General features: G+C 35.4%; 1 protein-coding gene across 1 annotated transcript in view; it reads right to left on the bottom strand.

Moving 5' to 3' along the window:
• The window catches only part of TM9SF3 (transmembrane 9 superfamily member 3), a 63,675-nt gene that overhangs the window by 1,914 nt on the left and 49,508 nt on the right, over positions 1–12,253 (bottom strand). The window contains exons 11-14 of the mRNA XM_057734587.1: positions 9,745–9,813; positions 6,039–6,185; positions 5,487–5,570; positions 5,284–5,360 (exon numbers count right to left, since the gene is read on the bottom strand). Of these exons, the coding sequence (XP_057590570.1) occupies positions 5,284–5,360; positions 5,487–5,570; positions 6,039–6,185; positions 9,745–9,813 (377 nt within the window). The remainder of the gene's footprint in view (positions 1–5,283; positions 5,361–5,486; positions 5,571–6,038; positions 6,186–9,744; positions 9,814–12,253) is intronic.

Below are 12,253 nucleotides of genomic sequence, written 5' to 3'. Positions count from 1 at the left end.
GCATGGATAAGACAGACAGGTAAGTAGATCAGGAGTTTCTGAAAAATCAGCCTCACATGGGACCCAAAACACCAGAGAGCAGGGGTGTTGTTGTCTGTTTTGTTAAATTAAGTTTCTGCCTCCAGGGCCTAAAAAAGTGCTTGGCACATAAGATACTTGTTGAACGAATGAATTAACTGTATAGTTCTTTACAGTTCTTTACTGTTAATACTAAGGGATCTTTAGAACAAGACAGTTGGTCATTCATATCATAGAGAAGATTCTCCCCTGGATTTAGGAATTTACTGTTAAGCCCATTATTCAAAGTCTAAAAGTAAATCTTCCATGAGTTAATGATACACACACATACACCTAATTCACCACCTTTGAACTAACTTTTTTTCACCCAACTGGTGTAAGCAAGGAAAAAAGTAAGCCTCTTCTGCCTTTCCTATATGTATGTAAACTGTACCTCAAGAGAACCAAATGGCTGATAAAAGGCACTTTCTCCTTAGAGAAGTATCCCAGCTAACACATATGAAAGGAACAACAGACTGACAATATTATAACCACTAATGACTTATTTGAGCTAGGCAATAATTATCAATGGTTGCTAACCTCACAGAGACAACCAGACATTATGTGCCTCCTTATGAAAGTTTACAAACCATCTGTTAAGTATTCTTGGACAAGTATTAATATTTTGAGTATGATCAAGTCCACAGATCTAACTACCACTTTACAGGAAATATGGGGGGAAGCACACAGAGAAACATTAAACAACATCTTAGGGATATAATCAGCAAAATCCAGACTTTGAAAAACTCTACAGGAATTAAAACAAGCAAACCAATCAAAACCCAAGTTTCTTAAATAATTGCAAAGGAAAAGAGAGCGAACATCAATAGAGTAAAAGATCCTTAAAAGAGTTTAACCAAGCACGGCATGGACCTTACTTGGATCTTGATGCAAACAAACTGTATTAAAAGAGAAATGAAGATGTGTGGGGTAAATCTGAATACTAAGTGAATATTTGAGCATATTAAGAAATTATACTTATATAAGTGAATATATACTGAAATATTATGTTATATAACTGCATTCTTATATATTATAGTTATATAATTATAATATAGTATATAAACATTGCACATTATATATATACACACATATACTGAAATATTTACAGCTGAAATGACACAAAGTCTGAGATTCATGTCATAAAAAAGGGGGGGTAAGGTGGAAACATAAATAAGATCGGTTACAAGTTGATAATTACTGATATGAGGTGTATTAGGTACATGGGGACTCACTACATATATATTAGTGTTCCTCTTTTTGTATATATTTGAAAATTTCCCATAATTAATTATAGAAAATATTTTAAAAACCCACCCAAAGCAAACCTATTTTTGCAATGAATTAACATTTATTTTTTAATGTGAAATAATTATACTACACTTGAAAACAGTGGTAATTCATTTTGAAATAGTTATATGCAAGTCCTATACAAGAGAAAACACCATTCAATTTTATAAAAATAAACCTGAATTCTTATAATATAAAAATATCTGTAAAATTTTAAGTAGAATCAAAAATTTAACTGGCATAATACAACACTAGTCCAATAACCAAACCTGACTTTCCAGACTTACAAAACACTGTTCCCTTTTGAGCAGAGATACGGTTAAAAGCAACACAGTGTCAACCTAGGGAATCATTTCTCCTAACCTTATGAGTATCTCAAGAATAAGCTTATAAAAATATGACTTTATAAAAGGAAGATACTGAATAGGCTATCTAGAAAAATAAATGTCCTAGAAATAATACACTTTTAAACTTAATTTCCTTAAAACTAAAATGCTGTGCTCAAAATATAAAGTCTATATAACAACCTAATTACTTCCCATCTTAACATAATTATTTTTCCTACAATAAAAAAAATTTAACAAATATTTTTCTTTCAATTACTGACTGAAAAAGCATTTTAGCAACATAACCTGAGTATGTATAATTTTTGTATTATGATGACATTTTAATCATTTCCAATGTGAACTGTTTTCCCTTCCCCCAAAACACAGATTAGCACTGAAGGCATATAAACCCATTAAAGAATAAATGTTGGGACACTGCCAGAACAGCAGGGAACTGAAAATGTGCCAAGACTGTTAGGCAGCAAGATGAAATTTCAACAAGAAATGCATTAAAAAAAATTTAGCTAAATTCATTCTGTTTTCTTTGTAAATGTCAAGATATTACCTCTCCAGGTCTTCCTAAAAATCACATTATAGAAAGCTTTAAGGAAAAAAAAAAGTAAACTTCTGCATAATCCCATGACTCCACACCTCACTGATTGCTGGTGATGATCAAGAAAGATCTCAGATTAAATAAACAGGAGCTCGGGGAACAACATTCTGAAGGAAGGATGGACAATAATACTAAAAGAAATTTCTGATTGCCAAGGGATACACAGGATGTTCCCACGTAACACAAAGCCAGATTTACCCTTCGGTTCCTATTCATCTTTCCCTCAAAGTTGGTTAACTAATTATCACAAGGAAAGGTTATCACAGCATCTGTAAATAAAACATTTAACTACAATATAGAGAACAGTCTTCTCTTATAGCTGGTGAAATTAGTTTTACTCCTTTACAATGTCATTTGTATATGTGTGCACCCACTGGTCATATACATGGTATATGTGAACAGAATAGATACTTTTTTTAAAATTTTTACTTTATATTGGAGTATAGTTGATTTACAGTGTTGTGTTAGTTTCAGGCGTACAGCAAAGTGATTTAGTTATACATATATCTATTCTTTTTCAGATTCTTTTCCCATAAAGGTTATCACAGAGTACTGAATAGAGTTCCCTGTGCTATACAGTAGGTCCTTGTTGATTATCTATTTTATATACAGTAGTGTATATATGTTAATCCCAACTTCCTAATTTATCCCTCCCCTCTGTCTCTTTCCCCTTTGGTAACCATGTTTGTTTTCTAAATCTGTAAGTCTGTTTCTGTTTTGTAAATAAGTTCATTTGCATCATTTTTTCGATTCCACATATAAGTGATATTATATGATATTCTTCTTTCTCTGTCTGACTTATTTCACTTTGTATGATAATCTCTAGGTTCCATCCATGTTGCTGCAAATGGCACTATTTCATTCTTTATGGCTGAGTATAGATTTTTTTAAAATTAGCATGTAACATTATATTAGTTTAAGGTGTACATCATGATTTGATATATGTATCTACTGCAAAAGGATCACCTCAATAAATTTAGTTAACATCCATTACTTCACATAGTTACAAAGGTTTTTTTTGACTTGTGATGAGAACTTTCTCTCTTGGGACCTCCCTGGCAGTCCAGTGGTTAAGACTCTGAGCTCCCAATGCAGGGAGCCCGGGCTCGATTCCTGGTCATGGAACTAGATCCCACATGCGTGCCACAACTAAGGAGTCTGCCTGCTGCAACTAAGACCTGGCACAACCAAATATAAGTAAGTAAGTAAGTAAGTAAATAAATAAATAAATAAATAAATCTAATCTCTTAACAGTTTACAAATATACAACACAGTATTATTAAATCTAATCACTTTACCATACATTACATCCCCAGAACTTATTCATCTTATAATTGGAAGTTTGGACCTTTTGACCACCTTTACCTCTGGCAACTACCAATCTGTGAAACAGAGTCCTCTGATAAAGGAAGAAAACAATCTTGGTACCCTAAAGAGGTCCACATATGTCATACCAGGACCTAGGTTTCAACAAGATCTTTCTGTTTTCCTTATTCTACTGCCCACCCTATAGCTAAAGGCAGAATTCAAAAAAAAAAAAAAAAAAAAAAAGTGTGTGTGTGGGGGGTAGTTCTGAATTATGCTGTATCTGGAAATGTCTCCAGTGATTAGTCCTTAAGTCTTACATCATTCCTATAAGGTAACTATGAAATTAGCTTCGTTTATTGGGTAAACACCTGAACCAGAAAAAAAGTAAGTAGCTTGTACATGTTTCCCTTAAGATACCTCTGCCAGGACTCAGTGTCATGAAATTGCTCTGAGGTGAAAACACAAGGTGTTGAAACCCAAAGAAACTACAGAAACAAAGACATAACCCCAGAACAGAAGGACAGCCCAAGACTCTCGGCCCTCGTCAATCCAGTAACAGCAGCAGCCAGCACTCAGCATCTGCCATCCACCTGATGTTTACCTACATTCAGTCACTGACTTCCCATCACAACCCTGCAAGGCAGGTATTACAACTGTTCTGTAAATGAGAATGTTGAGGAAGAAACGTTAAATAATTTAGCCAGAATAACAGGGTTATTAAGTAGGGGCAATACAATTCACACCAGGACTGACTGACCCCGCAAAGCCTGGCTCTCCCCAGCAATTCCCCATGTCTCCCATGTAACTGGCTAACTCCTACCACCTAATAACAGACCTGCATTATACCTGGTGCTTTACACACATGACACTATTACAAGTAACTACGCTGAAAGATATGCCCATTTTAAAGATTAGAAAATGAGATTTAGGAAGGTGAATATGCCTTCCCATGGCCACAAAAGAAGGTGAGTGGCAGCACAGAGATTTAATCCAAGTCTCTCAGGCTCTCCAGTCCATGTCTTTTCCATTTTTCATGCTGCTTCCAAAAGTTCTTTCTTTCTTTTCTAGTTATTTAACACATACTAGAAACTCTATTACATGGTGGTAACTATTACTTCTTCCATTTAATGGAAGATTGTGACAGATCCATGAAACAATGGTATTATCCTTATTTTACAGAAGCTTGGAGAGCTTGGGGAACTGGATCAAGGTATAGAACTGCTGATGACACAGCCAGAACTTAAGCCCAGTCTGCAGACACCCAAGTGTGTCCTCATAACCAGTCAACTGTGCTGCCTCCTGGACACTGCTACCTCCATGAACAGTGGAACAAAAACTTCCAAACAAAAATCATTCAGCCAAAACCTTAACCTGTTTACATAATAATCTTTTCCAAAGAATCTAATTTAAAAATAAATACCAATTCTCAACATGAATGAGAAACTAATTGTGGTATGGAAAATAGTGCTATACAGAATTATTAGAAACAGGAGGGTAAAAAAGAAATCAATGAGGTAATAAATTAGATTTTGAGGAATAGTCAAAAGGATTGAAATCAGATGCTTGAGTTTATTTTGGTGTTCCTGATCAAACAACAGAAAGTAGTTTCTTAATTTCCAATTACTGTATTTTTCTGAATCCGAACACTCAAAGATTTACTCATGAGATTCCAAGAAGTTCAGAACTTACCACACATTATCCCCAAGGCTGTGCTAAATACCGCCATATATCCAAAGTAAAATGATGTTTGAAATAAGCCATACATCCTGAAATAAAACAAAAAAATTATATATAGTATATCCATTTTCACTTTCAACATACGGCCTAAATTCTAGTATTTAAATGACAAACTTAGCTTCTAAAATGCAAAATGAGAAAATGTCTCCACTTACTTTGTTTTGAAAAAATAGTAGTAAAAGGAATACATGTAAACATAAATTGCAGTTGATGCAGCAGAGAGAAAACTTGTCCATTGCCTGAAGAAAAAAAGTAACTCTTTTGAATGAACAGGACTGAAAGATTTTAAAGCAAAGACTTTTATAAAAACATCCTTTAAGATTCTGTATATTTAAAAACAAATGCACGTACAATGGCATTTAAATATATCAACAAGGAGAAAGCCTAAGAATTGGAAAGAGAAATCCTAAATTTTGTTGAATTTCCCATTATAAATGACCCTAAATAAACCATTTCTTTTTTTCAGATCTGTCTCCTAATGTTTAAAATAATGACCCTCATTAATACCAAAAAAATTTTTTTGACTGATATTATTTTTCCTCTAAAATTGTCAACATTTTTATAATTGAAAAAAAAAAAAATCCCTATACTATCTTAAGGAGGAAAATTTCTATACAGATCTTTTACTCTACTTGATACACTTCAAACAGAATCTTATTTTAAAATATTATGATCCCCAGAGGTTCTTCCCAGAAATAAGTACTCACCACCTATAATCCTCTGCATTTAGTAGAAAGTATGTGCACACGATGGTCACACAGACGGTCACAATGCACAGGATGACCAGCACCAGCATCATGAAGCCATAGACATAATAGATCTTATACGCCCAGAAAGATGTGAAGATGAAATACCTAAATACAACGCAACGAAGACATAGTTTTCTAGTCTTTATTCATGTTGCTCACCCTGCTTTTTTTGTCTAAATCTCACTTGCATCTTAGTTCTCACTTTTTTCTCACTTAAATCTCAATATTTTTCTTTCAAGTAACTTTCAACAGTTTCTCTTACTCCCTTTTTTTTCATTAAAGCATTTAAAATTCCCTCAAAAATATTTTCTTAGATAATCTTTCAAGAACAGATTCATTAGGGGTAGGATATTCATGTCTAAGCAAATTGAATAAATTAGAAGCTTAAAGAGTATACTGTGGAAATGAAAAATGAAAATGGCTAAAACTTCATATTTTTAAAATAGTCAATTTCCTTATTTTTTCATTCTTTTCCAGATATGACACTATAGAAGCAATGTATTTTATAAAACATCCTATTAAATTAAAAAAAGGTTTGATATAGTAATAATGTATAAAATTAGGAAAATAAAAATAATTAGGAAAAAAAGCCTAAGGAAGCTTCATGCCATTTTCACAGGACCACAAGAGAAAGGCCATTAAGATTTTATACCAAAGAAGATCCTTTACTCTAATTCCATTACACAAGCCATCATTAAAACAAAAGGGGTTTTTTAGCCCCTCTTCTTTTCCTTGCTCCCTTCTGCTTGTTAGTTACTTTACCCGCCACCCATTCTTTCAGCATATATTTTCAGAGGCCTACACATATCACAGACACAGTGAGGACAGAACTGAAGACAAAGTCTATACCCTCAAGGAGATTAGTTCAGTGGGGAACACCAGTAAAGGGGCAATCATGACATACTGTGACAAGTGCTTCACCAATGCACCTAAGAGGAGCATCCTACTGGTTTGGCTGCGTGGGGCTCTGGGGGAGGAGAGGGGTAGTGAGAAGAATCAGATAAGGTATGGTGGGTGGGGAGCTAGAAGAATGTTTCATGCATCTGAACAGCAAAGGCAAAGGCTCACAAATAAGGGAATTCACTGTATTAGGAAGACTTGAAGTAATTCAGTATGGCTAGAACTTCAAATGAAGGGTGAGGTAAGAGATGCGGCTGGAGGAGAGAACAGGGCCAGATCCTGTATTATGAAGCTCTATATTGACTATGTTATGGGGTTTGGACCTTACCTCAAAGAAAATGAGAAGTCTTTAGCAAATAAGTGACATGATCAGACTGATACCTTAGAAAGATCACTGTGGCTACCAAAAGGAGAATGGGTATGAGGGTGGTCAAAACAAAGAATTAGAGATACAGCTGAGAGGCTACCTAATGGAACAGAGTACCCGAGAAAACAGGAAGAGATGTGATCTACAAGGTAGTATGGATGGGGTAGCAAGGAAAAAATACTGGCAAGTCAAGTAAGGGTGAGGACACAAGTCAGGAAGTACAAAAGAACTGTTCGAACTGGTTTTATTAAACCATGAGCTAAGTGACTGCTCTCCAATCCCTCTAAGGTGCCGACTAATACCCTCAGCTGGCAGGTGACCACCAGGAGTGGCCCAAACCTATGTCAGTTGTCCCTGTTAGTGTAATTAGACAATTTAATTAAATGTTACATAAAGAAATAAACATGATAGCTAAAAGAACATATGATTTCTATGAAAATTATGTTGAATGCTTTGGAAAAATTCAGTAAGGTGAGCCACTAAAAAAAAGTTATAAAACTAGGCGAGACAACTATAAAAGACTGGGGGACTAATGTACAAATCTAGAAGGATTCTGCACTTAGGATACTTCAGACAGATTTTTACATTCTTGCTCCGCTTTAAAAAGGTTGGAAAATACAGAAGATACATTATGAATTTCAAAGGAAAAATGATGGAAAGGTCAACTAGGTACAAAAACAAGACCTTGACTCTGTATTTTTTTTAAAAATCAGTGAAAGATGTAACTGTTAAGGAAGGGAGAGCTTCTAGCAGGTGATGCTACTGTGGGCGGCACACAGCAAGAGCTCTGAGCCCTCAGGAATCAGGCCAGCTCACCCCCACACCTGCTCCCACCTGGAGCTGGCCCAAGGGTAGAGGGCTGTGCCATTCAGAATGTTTAAAATAAAGATACCATTTGTAAAATGCACATTGATTTGAACAAATAGTAAGTTAAACACTAATTAGTCTCCCAAAGGGCTTAAGCATCCTGGTAGTCGTCACTCTGCTCACCTCTACGACTGTGCTCACATTTACTACCAGCCTGGGACTGTGTTGGGAGCTGTCCACGTGAAAGTCCCACTATCCACCAGTGACCTGCACATAGTAGGTGCCCAGTAATGAATCCATGAATAGATATTAAGCTGTTTCTGTCTTGAGGAGCACACTGTCTCATTCAATGTCAATGGCAGTTTGTATTTATTGAATGATTAGTGTGTCCCAGCCATGGTGCTCAGCCATGGTGCTCACGGTGCATTCATCCATTCATTCCATCCTCATAACAACCTTATAAGGTGGATGCTCTATTAACCCTATTAAACAGTGGGAAAACCGGCTTAGAAGAGTTAAGTGACTTGTCCAAGGTTACGCAGCTAAGGAGTGGGGGAGCTGGGCTGCAAACCTGGGCACTCGGGCTCCAGAGTTTTAAACTCTTAACTGTGATGCTTCTTGCCTCTCAATACTGGAGATTGGACTAACAAAGAATTTTTTTATGAAATAAAATGTAGAAGATGAAAAAAAAAAATCAGTGAAAGATGTACCTTTAGTTGTTTTAAGTTAAAATAAAATGTTACGCATGTATCTTTTTTTAATAATTCCCTTACATGAGCCAACTTTTTCAATTAACCAACTGTCAGATTCAATCACAGCTGTTAAGAAGGCACCAATGTACAGGAGAGAATCAGCACTGGGGAATCTGGAAACGTGTAAGGGAATTTTGAGCAGTCACAATGACTGGCATTTCATGGGCAGAAGCGAGAGGTGGATGCCTGCAGTTCTTGAAAAAAATCCTATACAAAGAACTGTCTTGCGTAAAATGCCACAGCATTCCCATCAAGGAACACGGGAACACAGGCTAAGAAAAGAAAGGCTTCTATTTTACAGTGGGGACCAGGGATACAGATATGAAGCATGGTAAGTGGGCACAAGGTGGCCTACCTCCCACCCCCCAAACACACACACACTTCCCAGCACTCCTGCGGGCCTCGATGGAAGAAGACTTGGAATGAACGCGCATCCAAAGATGTCAGGATCTAGACTAACCGATAGCTAATGGTTTACCCAATTCCCTGGACCCTTAGAAATATTTTAAAAATAAAAATCAGTAATTTCTTATATCATGTAGGTGATCAAAGGCTTGTCTGACATTCTCTAGCATGCACACTTTGATTTCTAAGATCTCCTGCTTGGTGAGAAATGTCTAGAACATAATACAAAAACAATATAAACTTCACCTGAATATTTGAGAACAAAGCAGAAAAATACCTTTAGAAAAACTACACAGACCCCTTTCTAGAAGCATAGACTTAACAAACTAGCTCCGTTAGATGCCTGCCCATCTGATGATTCGATTCCTACCCTAACTCCTAAATCTTATCACAACGAAATCCCTCAAAACATAAATACATCGCCAAAACTTACATTTCAATAAAGATTGAGCCAAAAGGTAAAATTCCTCCCAGGCAAACAATAACTGCAGGCTCCATGAACCTGGAAAACATTAAAATTAACAGTAAACTTCTAGTATGATTTCCACATTATATACACCCTGATAATAGAAATCAGATGCTTGGTACTTAAAAATAATCTAAAGGATAGAAACAAACCAGTAAAAAGAAAAACAAAAATTCAAAGAGGCACAATACTGAGATGGGACTTCAAATTAGCCATAGATTATAGTCAAAATTCTTTTTGGAATTAGAGGCTGATTAGAATTTAGGGAACATAAATTCTTGCTACTGGAAAAACTCAAGAAAAACTCCAAGTGTTTGCTCTTGTTCTATACTTTTCAGTAACTTCTAAAAATTTTAGTCATTTACTTACAGAAAGCCATAGGGAAAGAAAATAAAAGTCTTAAGACCCCCGCCCCTCATCTGAAATAATGTTTCCCAAATTGTGGCTTTGTCAATCTCTTTGCTCATGCTTTCCTTGATTCAGTAATTCCTTTTCCTATGATTTACACAATTAAGGTTTTTATGACTTCTGAGTTATAAAAGGAGTCAAAGAATGAATAAAAAATAAAATTCAAACCTCATTCATTCACTCAACAAACACTTACTGATTGCAATTGGTAATTCTCTACCTAGAATGCCTTCCCTCATCTCATAGTTCTCTCCTGCAAGCACTGGCTCTCCTTGTAAAGCCTTTCCCAAGCCTCCCCAGAAGAGGTAGGTTCTTCCACTGTCTCTCGAACATAATTCCACGGGAGCACTTACCACACTATAGTGTACTGTCTAATTACATACATAACATACCTCACTAAATTATAAATCCTGGCTGGCAGAAGCTACTCATCTAGGTATTCCCAGTGCCCAGCAGTATGCAGCACATAAAAGATAGTAAACTACTATCTCTGAAATGAACAAAGTATAAAACTGAGAAGAAAATTAGTTTGAGAGATGAAAAAAAAAAAATCTAGTCTTCTTTCCTCCTTTTATAGAAAGCCAAGATCCACAGAAGTTAAAAATGACTTGCCTGCCAGATCTAGCATTCAGATTTTGGTTCCCATATAACTATATAAAGAAAGTTAAGAAACACATGAGCCTTCCTACACCTAAATGTGACCCGTGGTTAGCAAGGTCACATGTTGCTCCTTCCTCTCCTTCACCAGCCCTAGGGACCCAAAGGAACTTCTTGTGATTTCTGACTATGCTTTTCCTTTAACCTATCCTCCCCAGTAATGGGCAAAAGAACATCAGGATTATCAATGGGCCTTAAAAGTCTACTCTTGATTTGAAGAAGATAAAATTGACTTTAAAAAACAGACTAAAGAAGTTCTCATAGGCACCAATCCAAAAAAAAAAAAAACAAACAAAACCATGGACAATTCCTAAGACTAGAACAGAACAGATCACTCTCCTTTAAACTATGGGGCTATTTTATTTGGCCTCCACTTCGGCAAATGTCTACATACCTGCAAGTCTACAAAACACTGTATAAGTACTTGAACATAACTTATATTTAAAATGTAGCAAAATATCTAGGAACAGAGGCTTTACAATATATATCCTTTACTATGAATACATAGAGTCTACTGTATAGCTGTTTTTATGAGATGGGTAATAAAAAAATGTACAGTAAGATTGTTCTATTGGATAAAGAATGCAGAATAGCATAAATCAGCACAAAAACATTTAATGTACTAATTTTAAAAGGAAAAACATATACAATGAGTTCACACTTTATTCAAATTTGAATTATGAAAATTAGAAATATAAACATATTAGTAACATCTCATTTTATGTCCAAAAGTTGAAAAAGTACAAACCATCTCAGGTTAAAAATCCATCAAGAATCACTATTTCAAAGCTGAATGGTCAAATGAACTATAAACTATGTTTACACTATTCTAACAGAAGAATCACTTTACCTGTTAAAGAGAAAAACCCAAAAACACATTTTGTGCATAATATGTGACAAAGTGTATTTGAGAGATTCTATATTCTCCCAGAAGTAAAGACAAAGAACATAGGTCAGTAAATTATAATTGGTCTCAAAACTAATTTATCTCTCAATTGACACAAAATATATGGCTATAAATGTGTGTCAATGTTGTTTCTAATAATAAAGTATCTCGAAAGGAAACAAATTATAAGCCAGGGGTTGGCAAACTTTCTCTGTAAAGGTTCAGATGGTAAGTATTTCAGGTTTTGCAGGTGATATGGTCTCTGTCATAACTCACCTCTGACTCTGTCATGTAAAAGCAGTTATAGACAATATATGAACAAACAGGTATGGCTATATTCCAACAAAACTTTATTTATAAAAACTGGCAGCAGGTCACATTTGGCTTATAGGCTGTGGTAACACAACGGCTGCCACGTTAGGTCCCACCCACCCCTATGCACTAGTGTACTTACCAAGGTATTTGATTTCTCTGTAAATGGCATCAATATTCAAAAAGTGAAATAAAGATATCATTTATTACTAC

This window comes from Hippopotamus amphibius, chromosome 5 (assembly GCF_030028045.1).
Source record: "Hippopotamus amphibius kiboko isolate mHipAmp2 chromosome 5, mHipAmp2.hap2, whole genome shotgun sequence".
NCBI classification, from domain to species: domain Eukaryota; kingdom Metazoa; phylum Chordata; class Mammalia; order Artiodactyla; family Hippopotamidae; genus Hippopotamus; species Hippopotamus amphibius.
The sequence above is the reverse complement of the archived record's forward strand: the minus strand, read 5'-3'. Positions and strand labels throughout refer to the sequence as shown.